General features: G+C 37.6%; 2 protein-coding genes across 3 annotated transcripts in view; both read right to left on the minus strand.

The window, feature by feature from the left end:
- The window catches only part of LOC117114715 (uncharacterized protein CXorf65-like), a 6224-nt gene extending 3485 nt beyond the window's left edge, over positions 1-2739 (minus strand). The window contains exon 1 of the mRNA XM_033258406.1: positions 2231-2739. Coding sequence (XP_033114297.1) covers positions 2231-2255 — 25 coding nt within the window. The 5' untranslated portion in view covers positions 2256-2739. The remainder of the gene's footprint in view (positions 1-2230) is intronic.
- A 2966-nt stretch (positions 2740-5705) lies between these two features.
- LOC117114713 (endoribonuclease Dicer-like) overlaps positions 5706-23462 on the minus strand; it is a 33386-nt gene continuing 15629 nt past the window's right edge. For both annotated transcript variants that reach the window (XM_033258405.1, XM_033258404.1), the window contains exons 6-16: positions 23075-23226; positions 21911-22052; positions 21344-21419; positions 19990-20135; positions 19485-19664; positions 13402-13618; positions 11202-13119; positions 10434-10689; positions 9379-9544; positions 9104-9179; positions 5706-7745 (exon numbers count right to left, since the gene is read on the minus strand). In XM_033258405.1, coding sequence (XP_033114296.1) covers positions 7586-7745; positions 9104-9179; positions 9379-9544; positions 10434-10689; positions 11202-13119; positions 13402-13618; positions 19485-19664; positions 19990-20135; positions 21344-21419; positions 21911-22052; positions 23075-23226 — 3489 coding nt within the window. In that variant the 3' untranslated portion in view covers positions 5706-7585. The remainder of the gene's footprint in view (positions 7746-9103; positions 9180-9378; positions 9545-10433; positions 10690-11201; positions 13120-13401; positions 13619-19484; positions 19665-19989; positions 20136-21343; positions 21420-21910; positions 22053-23074; positions 23227-23462) is intronic.

Raw genomic sequence — 23462 nt, forward strand, 5'->3', positions numbered from 1 at the left:
GAGATCTACTATATGAGTGGTAGCATTGCCCTAAAATAATTCGGCAGGCCCTTTTTTGGACAGGTTCAATTTTCAGACATTGGTATTTGGTAATTGAGCTGTGCCAAACCTGGGAGCATTATTCTAGCAAAGGTCTGATATAGCAACAATATACTTTAACAATGTCCTTGATTGGAGCATTGGCTCTTTTTAGAATACATAAAGAAAATAACCATTTTGAAGCTCTTGAAACCATCTCTGAGACATGGGACTCCCAAGAAAGGTTGTCCTGAATGGTAACCCCAAAAAGCTTTATATGGGAGACTTTCTCTATGGGTTGATTAGAGAGTGTGAGTTGAGGTATTGTTTTCGGTTGACGAAGAAAATTTATTTGTAGGAAATGGCATTTGGAAAGTTTGGGCGTCATGTGGTTTGAGTTACACCACAATGTAATGTCGTCCAAATACCTTTGCATACAAGACTGGTTATTACGGGGAATGATTTCACATAATGGTTAAGTCATCGACGTATTTCCAGCGTTTGTTTTCCCCAATAACTACATCATTAATTAAAATTAAAAATAAAATAGGTCCAAGTTTGGTCCCTTGTGGGACACCGCAAGTGATGCTGGTTTTAAGGGATAATTGCCCATGAAATCTGGTATCGTGTGTACATTGATGAGAAAACTTAATATAATTGGGATGATGGCGCGTCTAACTCCAATGTCAATGAGTTTTTTTGCAATAATATTATGATCCACTTCATGTGAGTTGTTGGCACAAAACATAGATGAGTTACCAATGCCCTAATTTATGCTCATTAACAATGACACAAAGGATAATGACCCAGGGTATCTATCAGGTGTTTTACAGTGTTTTCTTATTATTTATAATGAATTTTGAGAAATGCGTAACACCCTCCTTCTAGAATAGGAATATAACTCAAGACCTTCCGATTGCCGTTGGCATACTAGTCTACAACTGAGCTGAGACCAAGTGGTATAATCATGGGATTTTCCAATTAGGAGACTTCTTTCTATTTATTTATTTTATTTTAGGCCTACTGTATTCAAATTCAACTCACAACAGAGAATAAACAATAAGCAAAGGTGGAGGAAATCAGGTGAAAATACACCTATTTCATCCACCTGAATATAAAACCAAAACATAAACAGTACAATGAAAGTATATAAAAAAATATATAAATTATACACATTATTATAATTATTAAAAACAATTTACAAAGCAAATAATAAGATACATAAAATAACAGAATTTGAATACAATTAAGATAGAATTTATATCACACTCTAGTATAAAACAATAATTTAATTTACGCAATATTTGTATGTAATTCACTAATAGAGTAACAAATTAAAACTAGGTTTAATCATAAGTGGTAAACGATTGAATATAATGTATACAAAATGTATAGCAGTCAATAAGTGATGTATCAGGCAATATATTTTGTTAAAAAAATGAAGTAAGTTTTTATTGTCAATACGTTATTCTCTATAATATAATATCGTTAATTCGGAATTGAAAAAAAAAGTCCCTTGAATTTAATTCGAATGCTTTTTTTTTTTTGAGAAAAGAATGCAGACATGATATTATGTTGAAGACGAACGTCTGTTACATAGTGTAAATACAATAACCAGAAACAAAAATAAAGAAGTAAACTTTGATGATATAAAACAAATAAAACTATAGCTGATGTGTATTTAGGGGCCCGGGTCCAGCAATTTTTTAACAAAGGGGCACCAATTTCATAAGGCCTATATGCAATGTAATTTTAAAGATAATTTATGTAGGCTATCCAATAATGGTATGATTCTTGTATATACTGTTACGAAATATTGTTAGTGCCGGGTATTTAAATGCCATCTTTTTCGGCAGTACACTGTAAAAACAGCGTGGAGGATTTTAACACAAAGTTCCATGCAATGTTGTCCCGTCTTTAGTGACACGTTTAAAAGCTAAACTCCACGCTGTTTTTACAGTGGCAAAAACCGGGAGCTGACCCCTCCCTAAATCCACCCCTGGTGTTTATGCTGTGGAATACCAGGGAAAATAATCATGCCGTATGAGCATTTTTATATTCATAAATCAAAATCATGCGAATATAGAGGACGTTGGCTTCAAAAAAAGATCATTTATACATATGACACTATCTATAAAACAAGTTATTAACAGAATTTATATACAAAATACGATGCCACCGTCCAACTGCTATACACATATGCTTTACTTACCACCAAATCGGACAACGATGAACATCTTATTCTTCTGTAAAGTGGGTAAGTAGGCCTACGGAGGAACAATAAATGCTAAAATACAGTATGTAAAGCACCGATTGTCTTATATCTCAGTGCATCTAACAACCAGCAGCCTCAATGCTTCACTCATTGATGATTGATTTCTTAACATTAATTAATCCATGAAATTCAGGTCCATAGCGATGAATAGTAGTCAACACATTGTTATTTTCATGAAATCAGATGCACAATTCCAAGACGACGAATGTATTTCCTAATCTAATGAACTGATGCAAAGTAGGCCTATCACCTGCGTAAAAAAAGTGCACGCCAACCGAAACAGAACTACAAGCAGGAGGATACACAACACCTGCAGGAAAGTACAGAATGCCTGGGAGGTTAAACTAAATAGATGCGCTGCTCGGAATTGCTATGATCACAACTATTGTAAATCTGCTCAGTTAAGCTTGCACATTCATTGTGAATAAACACTCTCATAACCGCGGGTACACAGCCAGTGGACAAACCGATTTAGTGCAAACGAAGTTGACTGATGACGTAGAAAATCGGATACAGTTAATGACAGGGCCAATCAAGCAGACAATCAGAGCATAAAAGCGCAACCTGATTTTCTGTTAGCCGTGTCGATATCCTTCATTCGATAGTAGCTGTGTATTTACGTGATAGATTGTGTATTCATGGCCGTGAATGAGCTATTCAATATGACGAAATTAAAAGTTAACGACACGATTTTGCAAATAACCATGACTAAATTTGAGTCGCATTATCGCGTACGGTAGGCTTCCATGAATGCGCAATTGTTCTTTCCAATTTCATTGCTTAGAAAGTGGAGCTGCTAATATAATATTTAATTTAGAAAGTAAACAAGTTTGCGGAATAAGTTTGTAGCTCGTCAACAGAAGACCCGTATGAATAACCACAAAAACAACTTCAAGTAGGGCCTATTCGGTACCGGACCTGTGGTTGCCTGCAAAACTAATGATTACATTGATGAAGGGAGTGAGAATATTATTTGTTTATATTAGGCCTAGGTCTGTCAAATTGCAAAATCACTCGAATGTAATAAAATAAAAACAGACAATATGAAGTGTCGAATTTAGACCATGCAAGTTGGGTAGTTGCCCAGGGTCTTCACGTGTTTTTAAAACAATAATAATAATTAAAAAAAAACAAATGTTGTAGGCCTATATCATGTCAGTCGTTAGGCCATGGCAAACCTTGCCAAGGGATGCAAGATTGTCTCAAAGAAACTTTCGTTTTTGAAATAACGACGTAGATTTCACTGATTCCAGTAACATTATCACACATAGGCCCTACTACGTTCGTCAGGTAAGCAAAAGCAACCTGGTTCGTGTCTTAGTAAAGGTTATATATAGCCTCACTGTGATTATTTATGTATTTGTTTATATATTGTATGTATTTATGTACTGTCTCTTATACACATCTAGATGTGTATAAGAGACAGATTACGTAGCTTCAAATTCACTCTATTAAGAGTAAGCCCTTTTAAAAGGGTGGTCTTAAATTTGTAATTGTACGGGCCTCTGTGGTCTAAACGGTATGAAGCTCGCCAAGACAGCGAGAGATTGCGGGTACGATTCCCACCAGAGACCTCTTTTTTCATACAAATATAATAAGGAACTTCCGTTAATGAATTATGTTTGATACGATTTATAACATCATGATCCTACGTAATAGAGCACTGTATTCTTATCTATTTAATTTATACATTATTTGTATTCCCTTTGCTAAGCAACGTCGGGCACGGTTAGTGCTTGGATGGGAGACCACCTGGGAATACCGGGTGCTGTACACTTTTTTTCATTTTTCCCCTGAAAATTGATCGGACCAATAAAAGCGTATCGTTGTAGTTCTACATTTTGCTAAATAACATTGTAACACGTCATCAACTTGAAATAGCATTCATAGAGCTCAATGATCGAAGTGGCCATACTACGCTGAAAACACAGGCTCTCGTCCAATAGAGTTAAGCAACGTCGGGCCCGGTTATTACTTGGATCCTGAAATCCTCCTGCGATTATATAACGGTTTATATACTCGAGTATGCTGCTCCTGTATGTGCAGCACACCAAACACAGCATAGGCCTATGACTTTTATAAATAAACCATTACGTAGAATTACTAAACTTTGTGTTATGGGAGGTTTTGAACGACTTGAAGAACTTAATTTAGGACTATGCATCAAAGAATGAAATGTCTTAGCATAGAGCTTACTTTTTATCTTTAAGTGTATTTATGGACAAATTGATTTTAATATACATGATTTTATTGATTTTAATCCCCGATATTCCGATTCCGTAATTTTAAAACACAAATTTGCCAGAACCAACAGTTTTAAATATTCATTGTTTATAAATTTTCCTCGTCTTTGGGAATCTCTTCCTATTAGTTTAATAGAACAATCAATATACAGTTTTAAATCATTCTCGTGGGCTCGTTCGTTATTTAATTTTAAAATATTTTATTGTATTTGTTTCTTGCTGTATTTTATGAACAAAATTTCAGTATTTCATTTTTATATCAAACTTTCGAGATAATTTTAATGTTTAGTATTACATAAGGATGCAATATGGAGAACCGCTCTGATAGTGCTTGTAGTAATTCTCAGGGTACTGTATTCTCATCGTTATGTTTTTGTTGTATTGTTACCTGGAAATTGAATAAAATTAAAAATATATATAGCTAAATGGGATATATCTGTCTCTTATACACATCTAGATGTGTATAAGAGACAGGTATATATATCCACCCACATAATTTAGCTGTGCTGCCTTAGCAACGTAAAAACAATATAAACAAATATAGATAAAGTATTGATAACAGTGCACAAAATAGGAACAATATGTTATAATCGTATCAAGAATATCAACGAAAAATTCCCCTTTTCAGTTGTATGAAAAATGTGTCTCTGGCGGGATTCGAACTTGCAATAATCATGTATGCCCATAATTTTCAAGTGAACGCATAAAATTAAAAAGTAATTCAAAAATGATGTTTTATAATTTTCTTTGGCTTCTAATAAATTAGGCTATTTTAGGTAAAATTTTCTAGTATATTTGCTTTAAGATGATCGAACCCGAGTAAAAGTGGTTTCTTAAAAATAAGTTTTTGGCTTAATACACAAGGAAGATCAAGAGATCGGGAATTCGAGACCGACGCTCGTCGTATTGCTTGTGCCCTTGGGCAAGACCCTTCAATTAAGTTTGCCTCTCTTCACACAGGAGTATAAATGGAGGGGGGAGGGGGTGTCATACTGTTAACCTGGTCGTAGGTGACCCTGCTAAGATTGTTCCAGTCAATTAATAACAGCAACTAGAATCGATTATACGCGATTATTCGCTAAAAGCAAGCTACATCAAAAACCAACTGTGTCGCTCCTGTGATTCGCACGAACAAACAAACAGTAATGAAAACATTCTTAAGACAAAAATTTAAACAATCGCCTCTGAACACCTGTTTAATAGATCATACCTTCAGCAATAACAGAAAACATGTATATGTACTAACGTAGTAGTACTTAATCGTCTGTTACATAGTGTATAACCAGAAATAACAATAAAGAAGTAAACTTTTATAATATAAAACAAATAAAACCATAGCTGATGTAGGTAGGCATTCAGGGGCGGATCCAGCAATTTTTCAACGGAGGGGCACCAATTTCATATAGGCCTATATGCAATGTAATTATAAAAGATAAATATGTATCCAATAATGGTATGATTCGTGTATATACCGTTACGAAATATTGTAACATTTAGTATCTATATCCCATTTTGTATCTTTTTATGTTAAAAAATAAGATGGCAGTGGTAATACCGGGAGAACATGACCCTCCCTAAATCCGCCCCTGGTGTTTATGTTGTGACAATACAAGGGAATACAATCATGCTATTGGATATAGTATTACTGTATAAAGGTCTGTCCAGACTACCAAATTTTCTATACCCATATATAGACATGATGTGCCTATATATGGTCATGATGTGGTGTCATCAGGACGATATTTAGGCATGTCACAGCAAAATTTGATAGTGTGGTCAGGGCTTAAGCCTACTCATTCAGTAAACTAAATCAGTCCAATGTTGAAAACACAATACGACCATTCTAAAAGCCAACCAGAATTCTGCGAAGCATAGTTATCAATAATGTAATAGTATTATGGGTGTACAATTTGGTTTAGAAGCTTCCAAAAATTTGACATCTAAGTACAATGTCTAGTTAACAAGGTCTTACAGTACTCGATAATAACCAGTATCTAAAGGTGATTAGTCTCTTTTGGGTAGTGCTGTATTAACAGCATTGTGGAATCCATACGGAACAAACAAGGCTGGTAGATTGATATAGATGATCATTATGACTGGTGTTACATGCAATAATAAAAACTGAAAGACCATTATTAAATAATTATAATAAATTATAATATATAATTATTAAAGACTAAGATCTAGTAGGTGACTTAGATCTGCACAATACAGGGCAAAATGATTATCAAATTAAATAATTTATTCCACTAAGTTTAACTTAAAGTACATTCAGATAACCTTTTATTTTATACTGTTATTAATATATATCTTCCTGTTTTATATTTCCTGGTATAAAACACATGCAAAAAACTAATCCAACATTAATGTACCATTATGAAATTCAAATTGACAAGATTTTACAATAAAAAAATATTTAAAAAAATCGCTCATGAAAATATTGATAATTTGAATGCCCTCCCCAACCCCACCCCCACCAAGTTTCAACTACCAGTTGTAATACAAATGCTAAAGACTACAAACTACAAGCTTTCAAAGCCATCACTGGATCACAGGGGTCCCAAGTTGGAAGAAGCCACTTCCGGGAGTTCTGGTTAAGTGCCGCTTCCCGGACCACATCTAACTCCATTTTTCTACACATATGCCTTTTGCCAGATTATTTCCAAGAAACAATAGATAATACAGTAGTAAAAACAAACAATACATCATGAATTTGATGGGTTAGTTTTAAGGGAAATTGTTTTTGTTTTCTTGAACGAGTGAGAGTGCCCATTTCATTTTCCGGGACACTCCCACAGCTCAGTGAACACTTGGGACCACGGGGATTGAGATCTATATCGTTTTGAACACAAATAACATTCTAATCTTGTTCAACATCATGTGAGGAAAAACAAAAGAATAAGAAATCTGCAGCATAGTTTCAAATAGTGATATTAAATTCACATCTTATCAAAGGTAACATTACAAATATATAAAACAATTTTATAGAACAATTGTAACAACAGTATTCTTTTCTTATTTTCATTATAATTTAAATCTCAAAATTGCACTATTTCTTAGAATTCTTAAGATGTCGTAGCGCTCTACGTGCTGCTGTTGCTTTAGCTATACGATAGTTACGTCCCACTCCTTTCCATTCAACTTTACCGCTTTTCCCAGTAACACTTACGATAACCCTGGTCTTTCCATCAACTGTTCTCACAGGTTTTCTAGAATGGAAAATTAGACAAATGTTCAAACAATGTTAATGTGATAACCCAACAGGTCCTCAATCTATAGCACCAGTATGTGTGGTATTTTTTGCCAAACCCGACAGTTTAATACTTCATATATTAATAGAATTTAAATAGTGCACATATCAATTTTGAGGTGGTGGTATAATTAAAACAAATCAAACAAAAGAGTCCAAACCAAGGGCCTGTATAGGCTCTGGTGAGATGCATGAGAAGAGATTTTATGGTTTCTGTTAGACCAAATATTAGGGATTGGCAATCAATTATTATGTGTAGTCCAACAGCTCTCATTGCAGTGTTGGACGACAAGCGTCAATGCTTGTCCTATGGGGGAGGGGAACAATTACACCTCCTGACCTCCAGCTGACACCACTACTGATAGGGAGTAGTCCCAGACATGTAATGCAGCACTAACAATTTCATTAATTTATACTCTTGGGTGAAGAGAGGCAAACAAACATAGTGTCTTTCCAAAGCACACTAATGTAACCAGAAACATACAATCTCTCAATTGAAAGCCTAAAACCATATTGCTGCACCTCAAGGGTTCAACAAATATAACTTCTGTGAATATCATATGATATATTAACTATTATATACCTCATACCTAGATTCTAGACATCTGATTGGTTAAGAAGCGGGCAAGAAAAAGTACTATTCCTCTGAAAAATAGTACTTTTTTCCCTGCTGCGTGATGTGCAATCTCTAGGCCCCACTTACCATCGCGCTGACGGTAAAGCGGACTGCGACCTCTACGATGAAAGAGATTGCCCCTTGACATCGCCACGGATCAGCAAGTACACGATAAACAATGGAGGCTGGTCGGTTCAAGCTCCTGGATGAAGAAGGACTAGCCTAGGCCTAGCATTACTTCTTGATGAAGCCGATTGCAAAAGCACCAAAATGCAAATTAAATGTCTTGTCAATATTCACGAAATATTGCAAGATGATGGGTGCTGTTGAAATTGAGGAAATGGGCAAGAGCTAGACAAACTCTCTGATCTCCTAGACTAGTAGTAGAAGGCCTCTAGCTAGCCTAGGGTAGAAAGTTAGTACTTTTTTAGGCCTCGTAGAATCTATGCATGAGGTATAAGAAACAAATATTGACTGCTCTAGATTCTGGGAACGGTGAAATCTAACCCCAGATGAAATCTAGCCCTCAGGAAGATATGCTACAGTCTCCACATCACCGAGGGGCAATAGCAGGCCCTAAGGAAGATAGGCTACGGTTTCCACATCACCGAGGGCAATAGATTTCACCGTTTCCCTCATGAGCAATCAATATTTGAATATTATTCACAATAAATAATACACAAAGGTCAAAAGAGTCTCACCCAAATTTGGCAGTCTCTGGCTCCATCTCAAGTAATTCACGAACTGGTGAGATTGGCAACTCACACGCGAACTTCTCTGTATTTCAAAAGGAAACCAAATGTTAGAATCTAAGATTTTGGTCTGTGAAGAGTGAGGCCAAACAAAAAACACATTGTATATCTGGGGTTAATTTGAGATAGCAAACAAGTACTTTGGCCTTCTGTTTGGTTAAAAAAATCAAATACAAAAAAATTATTATTACTATTTCAATAATTATCATCAGTATATACAATACCTATTTGTGGTCTCATCATCTTATAGTACACATCCCAGACTGCCTGCAATGACATCCCGCTGTCAAGATAAATGGCGCCAGCTACAGATTCAAAGATGTCACCAAGAGCTTTTGGTACTTCAATATCCTCCCCTTCTTCTTCTTCATCAGCCTCATCCATAGTCAACTACCAAAACAAATTAATGTTGCAAAGTGTATGCTATTAGTTGTATATTGATTTAAAAATGAAGGTATGTTGATATCAGAAGTTAAATGCTGTTAACTGTATGTTGTACAGTAGTTATATGGTATTCTACGGTTACAGTCGTATGTTGCTAGTTACAGTATGTAGCTTTTTTATTTCTGTTGTTGGTTGAATGCTGTTTAGTTGAATGTTGGTACAGTAGTTGAATATTTTAGTTGAATATTGAAGCTGTATGCTGTTACATGTTTGTTGATAGATGTTGTATGTTGTTAGTTGTATAGTTACAGTTGTATGTTGTTAGTTATATGTTATTAAACGTTGATAGTCTAGTTCTCTAATTTTTTTGTTGGTTGAATGCTGTTAGTTGAATGTTGTTTATTGAATATGGCTTTAGTTGAATGTTGTTTATTGAATATGGCTTTAGTTGAATGTTGTAGTTGTATGTTGATAAAGGTTGTATGTTGCTATTTGTATGTTGAATTGGTAGGTTTGTATTTGTATGTTAAGAGATATTGTATGTTGATAGATGTTTTATAAATGTTGCATGCTGGTATTATATGTTGTTATTTGTACATTGGTTATTGGTAGGTTGGTATTGTATTATAAGGGATGTTTTATGTTGATAGATATGTTGTATATTTATAAATTTTGTATGCTATTATTGTATGTTGTTATTTTTTGTATGTTGATTATTAGTACCTGTAGGTTGGTATTTCTATGTTGATAGTGTATGTAATAGCTGTATGTTGATAATTTGTAGGTTATTATTTCCTGTGGCAGTGATGGTCCCCTAGTGGGACATGTGGCCATGTAACCACTACAATTCGTACACTGATTATTGGCATGTTGACATTTATATGTGCAGACTTACCTGCGAATCCATTCCTTGGATTTCATCCTTCTTGTTCAGGAACTCGACAAACCTATCAACGATACTAAACAACTCTGGACTAAAAGCTTTGAAGTATTTATGGTACTCAAACTTGACAGCTAATGATGCGAAGATATTGTTGTTGACCAACGCTGAACGCATGTCTGTGAGAGCACCAGGTGACAACTGTTGGTGGTTGTTATACAGGTGACATGTGATCAAATAATCCAAGATGGCATCTCCCAAAAACTCAAGTCTACAGAAAGGAAATATCAATCACAATGTTAATTACAAAAAAAGTTTAATCATTTTAAATAATATTATTTTATATTAATTATAATTTATTTAACAATGAAAACTATTGGAATGAACTAAACACTTTAATTGTAAAGTAATTAGTTTTATTCTCAATATACTAGTTCCAGAGAGCAGATTGGTTTAACACTTTTGCAACATTATTTTAGTACAAAAAGTGTCCATGAATGAAAGATCAATATTGACTAAGGCCTCACTGCACCTGACAGTCAATGGCCGACATGATTCTATGGAGAATGCAATGCAACGACGCGTGTGTAATGGATCGTGTTTAATGACGATCCGTTGAGACTGCAACCGACAATCAGACAGTGTCGCATTGTCTAATATTCATAAGAAGTGGAGTTGGATTTGTCATATGACCATCTTTCAACGAAGTGAGTGCCTGACTTAACATGTTTTGAGATCTACTACTGTAGGTATAATTTAATTACAATTTAAAGAAACACAAACCTTTGATAGCAGTCTGTGATGACATTTTTGTGGTATGAAGCATGTGTGAAGGCTTGAAGCAAGTAAGATTTGTCTTTGAATGAGTAACTGATACCCTCTTCAAATTGATCAAATCCATTCAATAAAAAAGCTAACTTCTCCTGTGCATGTGGTACATGACTCAAGAACGGTGATGGTGGCTGTTGAATTTTCCCAAACAGGTTGTCGATAGGTGAAGGAACATCGCTTTGTGACTCCTCTGATTCAACTGTTGGCAGAACCTTCAAACCTAACCATGACATAAACAGAAGAGTATTCCTTGATCCACATGACACAAGGTAGCAGCCAATCAATGCTTCAATGCAATCTGCGATGCTTTTGTCTGACAATCCTTGTTGAGTGTGAATCTCATACGGAAGGTCTGGAGCAGGATTCTTCGGTTTTTTCAATGAATATGTCAGTTTTGGTATATCATCAGGATCTTGCAAAGAGAAAGATGACTTGATGACTGAATCAGTATTAGCAACAGGCGCACTAAATGAGGACATCCTATAATCACATGGATTGGAGTAAAAGTCATCATCATCACTCAGATCACTTAACGAATCAGCATACTCATATGTATCTGTGTTTACTTCATTTGGATCCCACTGACCAATTGGAAAGCTTGGTTCTTCTTCAGATATCAGCTTCTCTGGATCAACAGCTGCAATTTCTTCAACGTTATAACAAGGAGGAAGCCAGTTGGAAGCAGGATCAAACAATGTCATGATCATTTTAAAAGGTAATTCTTTCTCTTTCCCAAGACAATATAAATTAAAGTTACTGACTTGTTTGCTCCTCATGAAGGACAGTTTACCTTCATGACGCTTTGGATACATGCAATAGAGGTAAATAGTGACAGCCTGTTTTAGGAATGAGTCACCAAGCATCTCCAGACGTTCCAGGTTAAAACCATCATTTGCATTTGACATTGTCAGAGCCTGCAGAATTGTGGCTGGGCTTGCACCAATACAGGATGCAGGATCATTGTCAAAATCCTCCAATGATGCCTTCAGAAACAACTTTTCTTTGGTCTCACCTTCTTCAATTTCTCCCTCTTCAAAACCATTCAAAAGATTTTGTTTTTCTGGTAAGTTTAACATGACAACTTGATCCTCTAAGGGGTCAATTTCTCCCTCTTCAACTTCAACTGAATGTTTATTCTGATCTACTGATATGCTTGTCTCCTTTTCATGTTCATTCAAGCCATTTTGCTTTCCACCTAATTGTGTGGTACTTGGTCCATCCAGATTGAGACCTTCCCACCCAAATGTTAAGTTTGGAAAGGGGTAATCCAATCCAAATGTTTTAACTCCAATTCCTGCTTCAACAGATACTTGCATCCGCAGCTCTTCTGCAATTAACAAGGAATTCATTCGGTACAAGATACTTGGAAGGCAAATGCATTTGCGCCAAAGAGCTGCATCGATTGGGTAAATATAGCAGAACTCAGGCACCAGAAGTTGCTGTTTTTGAGATGCTGCCTTTTTTTCTCCAGTACTAATGGGCAGTGCTTTCCCTTTGTGATTTAGGTACCTTGGTGTTAGAAGATTCAGTCTTGATGCCATTGAGTCTACATCCAACAATGGCTGTCTGAAGTTGGTCACCTCAATGTCGTACTGCTCAAAATAGTAATCAGTAAATGTTCTGTACTTCTCTGAGGGAAAATCACTGGAGACAGTTTGGTCATCACAGATTTTAGCAACATAAAATCTCTGTGGCTGGTCAACATTACGATAAATTGGTGCCACCACAGCTCCTTCAAAATGATCTGCCACAAATTCAAATTTTTTGGAGCCAAATTCCGGTAGAATAGATGGCATATCAAGTGCACCAGATTGTCTGCTAATTTTTTCAAGGAATTTGGAGTCTATTCGTATATTTTCGTTTCCTCCACCTGGAATTTAAAGAAAACATTATGTACTTTTATATATGTAAATTGACATTCCCTGGATAATATCATAAAAAAGCATCTGAAGTGTATTTCTATTGGAGTCATTGTTAATTAAAATTTTTCCAGTACGATTACAGAAACTCAATAACAAACTTAACTTTTTGTTTACAAAATTGTACTTTTTTGTTTTCAAACATTACTGAATGAATTTGGATCACCTGATAATGATCTATAATTGATTGGTCCTTATACAAATATGTTGTTTGAATGACAAAAGGTCTTTACCGTCAGAAATTAAAGGCACAATAAGGTAAGCCGAAGGGGCTGATGTTGGCTCAAACGACAAGTTTCCCTTCTGTAGCCGCAACACCTCTGAGAACATACAGCAATGGAATCGCTCACAATGCTTTACCATCACTTCTGTGATCTGCATGTTTTCTTTAACTACACTGATGGTGACAGCAATTTGACCACTTCTGGTGTAAATTGGAAAGCCTGGAATCTGTGTAGAAAAAAAAATCAAATTAAAAACGCTGGTAATATTACTGTATCAATGATTAAGATACTTACAGGGATTATCAATTGGAAGTAGTACGGTAGACAGTGCGAATAAGCTCTTATGAGTCTTATTCGCACGTGAATAAGCTCTTATGAGTCTTATTCGCACGGTAGAGCTAGCCAATCAGCATTTGACGTTTCATGACGTCTAACCGCGCCAATAAAAGCTTTCTTCTTTGTTTGGCTTCTGGCAGTGTTCACAATCACAAAAGCAGCCATGAAATCTTGATGTCAATGAAGATCGGTCAGGCATTTAGTGACTATGTACAATTCATTTGTTGATTTCATTAAAGAAATTTCAGGACGAAAATTACCTTGTTGTAGAGTATTGACTGTATATACAACAATCTTTCGACAATTATCACAGCTCCCATCGTCTCTGAGCGCTATGTAGTTTGTGTATATAATTAGGCCTACAATCAATGTACCCAGTAGCATTTCGAAAACACTCCCACACATTGGAAAAGGTCCAAAAGGCAGTGAAAGAATGTACATCAATATAAATCTTATTTTTCAGTACAGTATATAGTACATATATTTGGTGGCGGATCCAGGATTTATTATGGTAGAGAGGGATTAGGAGAGACTTTTAGAGATGTGCGAGTCTACAGGTGGGCTAAGTGCAGCACGACTGCAGCCCACAAAACTAAAACCCTATTAAAACTGCACATAAAATCGAGTAATTTTGCATTAGTTTGGCATCCTCTCATCAGGGAGATGTAACACCTCCCTGCTCTCATTCTCCTCTGTTCCAATTCCCATCATGGTTGGTGCTAAGTAATTAATTTTCTTTTGTTTCCCCATTTAATATTTTTGAATGGAACAAAAATCAATATTACTACTAGACCCTATGATAGGGGACTATAATACCACCAGTACATACTCCACAAAGGCTTTTTTCATGACAATTTTTTTCAAGGATAGCTTAAGAAAAGAGTAAAAGGTCTGCAGACACAATGCTAAGCTAGGACCTATTGTACTTCAGTTAGGGTTATCGAATCGACTGTCTGTGCTGTGCCCAACTCATATGGTATGCCGTGAAATAAATTATCATACAGTATTTCTATCTACAACATTCTACCGTGCGAATAATTTTTTTTCGACAATTCGCACGGTACCGTGCGAATTAGCTCTTATAAGTCTTATTCGCACGGTAGACCTAGCCAATCACCATTTAAGGTTTCATGATGTAACGGCTGTCATACCGTGCGAATAAGTTCTTACTCCTAATTCGGTACCGTGCGAATAACCTCTTCCTAATCAATTTGATCAAACATCATTGACCAATATGCTAAGAAAATAGAACCATACTGGCGAGGTTAAAAATAGTGACTACGCTGGAGTAGTGATCATATGGGAGTGATCACATCATGGGAGTAGTGGCCATATCCAGCGTCACACGTGCAAGGAGGACCTTGCACGTGTGACGCCGGATATGAGCCACCACCCGAGGAAGAAGAGAGAGGGGTGGAAAGGCGTAGGCCCACATACCGTCCCATGGAATTGACAGGGCATTCGTGGCCCAGGCTGTGGGCTCCGGGTAACGAGAGCAAAACACTGGGAACTGCGCTGTCAAACTTGTCGCAAAGAGATCGATGTGTGGTCTGCCGTAAATGTTGAAACTATGCTGAACTACCGTCGGATGAAGCCTCCACTCCGTGGGCAGAATCGACTGCTGACGGGACAATGCATCGGCGAAAATGTTTAACCTTCCGGGTATATGAATGGCCGATAGCATGATGTTGTGATGGCGACACAACATGAGAAGCTGCTATGTGTAACAACAAAGGGTTGGGGAATGTGTTCCCCCTGATGGTTGATGTATGACACCACCATGGTATTGTCGAACAAGGACTACTTCTCCTTGCACTCGATGCAGTAATGCCTGTAGTACCCGAAACACTGCTAATAACTCGAGGACATTGATATGATAGTTTGCCTCTTCGCTGGACCAGAGTCCTGAAACTTAGTCTGTGGAGCAATAACCGCCCCACCCCGACTCGGATGCGTCTGTGACGATACGAATGCGTAGAAGGGGTTCAGGAAACGGTTTCCCCACCCTGAGGACATCCTCCTGAAGCCACCACCGCAGATGGGATGCTACAAATGTTGTCATCGGTACGGTGATTCCCAGATCCCGAGAGGACGAGGTGAAATGGGACAGCAGATGGAGTTGCAACGGACGCATGCGAAGACGGCAGGCAGATACGAGATCCACAAAACTGGCCAGATACCCCAGAACCCTGAGCCAAAGTAGAGCTGGAGATGAAGGATGTGCCAGTAGGCATGAAACGGCTACGAGACACTTGCGTATCCTGGTTTCCAATGGCGACGTGACTGATCACCGCAGGTCGATGAGAGCCCCTAGGTACATGGCAAATTGCGAAGGCACCAAGTTTGATATTCCCTGTTGATCACGAAACCCAGAGACTCTGTAAGATGTATCGAGGTAACGTCGAGGTGATATAGCAACACCTGTCGTGATGCGGCAAGGATTATCCAGTCGTCCAGGTACATGAAAATCCGAATCCCCCTGGCATGGAAAATGGTCGCTAGGGATTTGACTACTCGGGTGAAGACCCGTGGAGCTGTGGACAGGCCAAAATGAAGCACCCGAAAATGGGAAGTGAGGCCTGCCAACTGGAAAGTAGACATTTGCGGTCGTCCGGGTGAATAGGAATGTGGAAATAAGCATCCTTTAGGTCTACGGTCACTGCCCAATCGCCAGGCTGAAGACCCTGGAAAACCACAGGCAAAGAATCCATGCGAAACCGTAGGGGCCTTGGACGAACTGTTGAGGCTGTGAAGGTTTAAAATTGGACGCCAACCCCCGGACGATTTCTCTATGAGTAAAAGGGTAGACGTTAACCCGTCGACTGGAGGCGAGGCAGTGACTAACGCCACCGGGTAGAACCCACCGAGAGAGCTATCGTCGCAAACTGGTCCGCGACCAAACCAATGCACGCGCGCATCAGCGAAATAGCATCCGGTACGATAACTGGCGGGGCCTCAGGACTAGAGAGGAAGGAGAGCAAATAACCAGAGGCATTGACAGCACGCATGCCTTCACGAGCTGAAGGGCATCTTCCGCAGCAACTAAACTTTTGTCCGAAAAAAACAACCAGGACCCGGCAGAGAGCCCTTGATCCTCACGGAGCTTGGTCCTTGCCACCCTAGGAATTTAGGGGGGGGGGGGCCATGATGAGGGAGCAGCCATGATGAGGGAGCGGAACTGGGCTTCAGGCACAGGAAATGCCGCAAAGAGACGGCGCGGAGCCGCCCACATGGCGAACTATCTTGAGCCCGGGCATCCAAGCGGGCAATAATGTCCGCGTGAAAGGGGACCACAGGCATCGGGGAAGACGCACGAAGAGGGGTAACAGGTGCCAACACTGAAGCCCCTTCCCCAAAAGGGGCAGAGGGAACTGTGTAATCCACCCCCAGGTGGTCAAAAATGGCAGGCATGACCCTGCAAACCAAAGATTGCAGACCCCCACCAGGCATACCAAGCTCAGACGAAACATCGCCATCTGAAAAATCCATGCCAGCAGCACAAGGGGAAAATTCCCCAGGAACCCTAACCTCTGACCCCGCGGCGGGCATTGTTCCAATCCAGGGGACACCCAGGGCCCCGGTGGGGTCCAGGGGGGCAAAGTTCCCAGAAGTTCTGGCATCTATAGTTTTTTTTAAGTCGTATCTAATTAATCTTAATGAATGTAATTAAAATTTTTTTCCACACTACATTTTCAAAATCAAGAGGTTTTTCCTTATCTCCTCTTTTTGAATTTCAGTTTTGTGCGAGTAGTATTGTAACTACACTAATTGTGAGTGGAAATACTACCGTTAAACTTAAGATCAAACAGGACTATTAGGAGATAGGAAGCACACACAACATTAGCATTTTTATTTCATAAACATGCAGTGTGATTTACCTAATTTATCATTATCATGACATGGGCGGATCCAGAAATTATTGACTTTTCTCGACGGGAGATCTGCTCCTCCTCCTAAGCTTAGACACCCCTCCACTCAGGGTCGTCGCAAATGACTAATACTGGAAGTCGCAAAGCAAATTATGACTCATTCAGACTTATTCAGATTTTATCTCCATTTAAAAAAAAATTTTGACAAATGTAGGGGGTCCTGGTCGGATTGGCACCCCATCCCCACTTGATTATGATATATGTCCTACAGACAACGTCAGAGACATATTCCGCTGTTATGTATAAACTATGCCCTTTTAGATCAGGGTGTTATAGAGCGAGGATCCTATGTGCAGGGTCACTGCAGGGACCCCTCTAGAGGTCGATGGCCCTGCGGACCGCCGCACGAGAGCGCATACGTGTTACGCCACTGAGCATAGACTATAGCTGTTCTAGCAGGGCACAGGTAATGCTGGTAAAAAACTCGGCCTTAGGTCTCCGTCTTTTGGCCTTTTTTACATCCTGGTTTGTGAAATCGTTGGAAAAAAATCGGCGTTGGGGATACAGCGTCGTCAATCAATAGAAAATTCAAAATTTATGAGTGGTAAAATAATCGAGTTCTCCTTTCACCCACTGATGTGACCGCCACTAAGCTCATGGGTACGCTTCTTTTCTTTTCCTCTTTCTTCCCTTTAACTCTTCTAATTTTTATTTTTTGCCGGGATTGATGGGAGGGGGAACGGGGCCCCTGTGGCCCCTCGCTGGATCCGCCCCATAGTATGATGCGAGATTGGGTTAAGTAACATCTGAGTTCGTCAACTTGTGGTATCACTACTTAAATAAGTGGAAGACAGACCTATCCGTGGGTATACATATAAGGCTGTATAATTATTGTTTATATAATAATAATTCTAGATTTATATAGCGCCTCACGTTGACAACCTCGAGGCGCTTGAACATTATTACCCCCGGATCACTCGATCAAGCACATATGGAACACACACTCAAGCCCCATGGGGAAATTCCATAATGTTGCAGCTGTATTCAGCGCAGGCTGTGTTTGAATCTACCAGGTACCCACTTGTACTCCTGGGTGGAGAGAGACAACTGTAGATAAAGTGCCTTGCCCAAGGACACAAGCGACTTGCACAGCGAGAGTTTCGAACCCCCAAGCTCAAGGTTGGGAGTCCAAGCCACAACGAATGTGCCAACCGATGCGCCAACCAGAGCAGCGATTGGAGTTTTAATTAATAAATGTTCTGATGATTTGATTTGAACCAGGGACCAAGGATCTCCACAGTTCGGTACTCAGAGTGGCTATCACCAGTTTAGCTGACTGAGCTAAGCTGCTCTCTCGTTTGTATAAACAGGTACCTGGTAAGATGTGAATTACTTGGAATAGGTTAATATGCTGAATTAAGACAGTATTAGTTAAATGAGTCGTCATGCGACTGCGTCAGGTACAGATTATTAAGCATAAATAGTATTCTCACGACACCCTTAAGCCACATTTACACTAGACACGATTACGACACGACATATCATCGCATAGTTTGTATTCTTCAACACTGTGCGTATATGTATTGTGTCGTTGTCGTGTCGTAATCGTGTCTAGTGTAAAAGAGACTTAAGATTGTCACAGATAATAAATCTGACTGCGTCGTATGACACTGAGTTGGCCTTTACATGCACAAACCATGAATACGCCATCGGCAGTGGAGGAGGTTGCATGTTGTGTATTCTTTGAACAGGTCAAAAAGCAGTTTTTTTTTAAATGGATATGTGTGCTATGAAAACCTAAAAAATACATATAAGAGTTATATAATATATAACTCTTATATGTACTGTAATTACTGATTTATACTCTTTTAATATTCAAGTCTTTACCCTAGGAATTGGTTTGCTTGTCAGGATTCCAAAGCCTTGAGATGAATCTTCTGGCCTGTGCAACTTGCGACCTCTTGTGTTCAACACATTGGGTAACAACTCTTTGGTTTCCATAATAATTGCATATAAATAGCAGGGCTTTTTTGCATCTGGATGACAAGCTTCAAGACATCTTGCCACCTAAAATAAATTACAAATAATGTATTACATATTGTTAAAAATTATTAGGTATAGAAATAAAGATTTAAATAAATAAATCTAAGTATAAAAATTTTATGTGATGAAAAGAAATATAGTAATAATATAGAGGATAAAAATGGCATCATGTATACAGTAGCAACAATATCGCTAAACACACAACTAACACTTTATCCCAGGAGAGAAAAAAAATATCATAACAATTTTGGAGTATATTAGGATGTTCATTCAAGAAAATTCTGCTGTTGCACTAGGCAAAAAATTTCCTCACATCACTCCGCAACCCACGATGATTGAGTTTTCTGACCTGTTTATTGTAATACTGTCTTCGTTTGGTTGTACCTGGCCTAGCCTGGCCTTCAACATACTCCTCTTCAAAGGATTTATATCCAAAATTCTCAGACTCTAGGAATGCATTTTTCTCGATTGGTAACAATCGATCACTCAGCTCTCCTGTGATACAAATAAAACAAAATAACATTATTAATTGTAGAAAGACCAAAATGATTAAGAATTGAAATACTGTAGTGTTTTCTTTATTACATATGACTGTTTTATATTAGTGTAATTCATTATACAATCTATCAGTTTGATTATTTGTGCAGAAGCATCTTGAATAACGGTAGTTTAAATAATTGTGAAATCTAACTATTTTAACACAATGTATAAATATTGCACATGACAGCACAGTGGAAAGTTACAAAATGTGCTTCGTAACCAAACTAAAAATTTGCATGTGGTATAAAAATTGTAACAAAATTCAGTTACTTGTCATATGTTGTTAAAATGTTGTTAGACGATTGATAGATATGAAATAATGAAGTTAAAACATCAAGTTTGTTGACCTAACAATAAAATCTGTCATTTTCTCCAAAATTAACTTGTGACTTAGTCAGAATTTAGTGGGAATTATGTCCTCCACATCAGGGGTTTAGCCAGAAAAAGGAAATAGGTCGTCCAAAATGGAAGACAAAGAACTTGTCGCGTAACAACAGCAGAGGACGTAGGTCAGGGGAGTGGCTTTGGGAGGGGCGTCCCCCTTCCTACCTAAGAAAAAAATAGAAAAAGATGACCTTTAGAGAGGTGTTTAAAATGTTGAAATTTTGTTTTCAAAGGAATAGTGTTGAATTAGCTATCACAAAGATATTTCAGGTTTAGACATAGACTCAGCACAGCTACAGTTGTTTACTCACGTTATTTTTCTAGGCTATGCAGATGCACTTTCATCTCTCGCCCTAGTCTACTGTAATTTGTACTCTAGGTCCTCTGAATCGAGAGATTAAGTATTTTATGAATTATTTATAACCAGGGAGTTATGAACAAGTATGATGTCTCAGGGAACCGAATCTCAAGTACTGTATTTGCAGAGCCATATGAATGCGTTTTGGACTGTCCATATACCAGTGGGGTATAAATATGTTTTTAACATGACACATACAGGTGTTGTAAGTGAAATTTTCACCGGGTAGACAATGGTTTAGCCTTCTCTTTATGGGAACCCCACCAAACGTTGGTATGAAAACAACATAAATTCAATCAATAAAGGTTGTTCTATTAAACGTAAATATGATAAGCTTTTGACGAAAAGGAGATGATTTTCAATGAAGATAACCCAGTAACCCGTAGTATTGAGAACGTATTGGTTTAGAAATATTTTGCACCTTGTTTATGCAGCATCTCAATTGTCTTCAGGGCAACAGCCATCTCTGCATACTTCTTACGAGGCATTTCAACACCCTAAAAAAATTACAAGCAATTCAATAAACAAAATTATTGAAATTTAATAACATTACAACACACACAAATCTTTAAACGATTATGTAATGTGGCATTTATATTCAACATACAAGTAGATATTTAAGGTCGGATCCAGGCTTATTGAAATGAGGGGAGTATCAGTTTTTCATAATAGTGCAAAGTGAGGGGTATTAGCGTGGGAATGCTATTATTGATGCCCGGAAATATGTGTTCAGTTTATGCTGTGTTACGAAATATTGTAACATTTTGTATTTGTAATCCATTTTGTATTTTGACAAAATGGCAGTGCAAAAATTGGAGGAGGTGTACACACCATTCCCTCTCAATAAATCGTGTATTTAATATATATTCGTGGTACCATCATGCTACGTGTGGCCTATGGATAGCACTTTGTCCACCTGTGGTGTAGACATAGCTTAACACTGCTACACTACTACTTCTCAACAGAATGATATATTAGTTGTACTTACAACAATGGGATCTCTATTTGGGGCATTGATTGGCAAGCACAAGGTGGCTTGATAGACAGGTGGATTGCCTTGATTCACCTGCACCACTTTACATTGGGGTGTCAGGTGTGTGAAGCTATCTCCTGGTAACTTTGCACAATATCTGTAAGATTCATATCAATAACAATAATACAGGTATAGCAGTAGTATACTAGTAATAGGTAGTTACTGTATAATAATATAAAATAATAATATAGTAATAATAAGAAAAAGAATGATGATAATGGTAATCTGTGTCTAGGTGCAGCTTTACTCCAGAAGTTTGTTGGAGTAACTTCAACTCCATTAGTTATCAATCAATTACTTCACTTGCAAATCATATGTATTAAACAAGTGGCGTGGACAAAAAAACGCAGAGCTTGTAAACATGGCATGCAGTCATACTAATAATAATTAACAATATAGCAAAACTGACTATATAATTAAATAATGAGCAGTATCACCTGAAAATATATATAGTTTAAGATTTGTTTTAAATGTTTTAATTTTGTGCAGTGCTTAAGATACGCAGTGATAATGTGGGGCCAGCAACAACAGTAGTAATGTAGGACCAGCAACGAAATTACAGTAGTGTGTAAACAAGAGGTTGAGCATCAAAGTCAATGGTAAGAAGACTGTCTAGTTGAGTAGTTGCGGATATGGAAGTTCGCAACTGATGGTGTAACTGAGGAAGAATGATCTAAAAACATAAAAGCAACCAACACTAAAATAAAACAAATCATAAATATTAAGTTTTTTTCATTTTATTCTATTTTTGATCTTGTTTTTGTATACCTTAATCTATGTTGGTCCCTCTTTTCTTACAAATAAAAACTGGGTTACTTGAGGGTTCCTTTTCATCTTTTTCTATTCTTTACCATACTTTCTTATGCCATTTTTTAATTTGATGAATACAAGATTTTTGCATTTTATTAAGAAGTTGTAACTAGGAAAATAAATCAAAACTTGTTTGTCTATAATATAAATGACCTTGAAATATTAGAATAACCTACTGTATATATTCTATTCATACTCAGTGCTCATCCCAATGCTTTTTGAATCAACGTTAGATAATATAACTTTGTCATGAAGCAAAACCTGTGTGTGTGTGTGTGTTTGTGTTACGTCTTTATGAGATAGAATTACCTGTTAACTAATGAAATTGCAGAAGTCATTGAAACACGTGGAGCGCCTTCCTCTTTGCGTGGCATATATGGTGGAAGCAGATTGTCTGCGATATGCATGTCCATCTTCTCTTCCGTGTGGGGTTCCCTATTGTGGCAACGCTTTTGCAGTATCTGTATAAAGAGAACATAGATATAAAATGTATAAATATCAAGAACTGTGTTCCTTGTGTCTCTTCCTTTCATTTTATTTTTTATTTTATTTTTTTATTTCAACTTTATTTCACAAGGGTAGCTCTAACAGCTGCACTACAGTAGTACAGCTGACTTGAAGAGGCCCTCGAAAGAAAAACAATACATAAAAATATATACAATACATTAAGAATCCAAGTAAGTAAAAGCTTCATTAC

This window comes from Anneissia japonica, unplaced genomic scaffold (genome assembly GCF_011630105.1).
Source record: "Anneissia japonica isolate Jap-2015-1 unplaced genomic scaffold, ASM1163010v1 scaffold288156_len112963_cov179, whole genome shotgun sequence".
NCBI classification, from domain to species: domain Eukaryota; kingdom Metazoa; phylum Echinodermata; class Crinoidea; order Comatulida; family Comatulidae; genus Anneissia; species Anneissia japonica.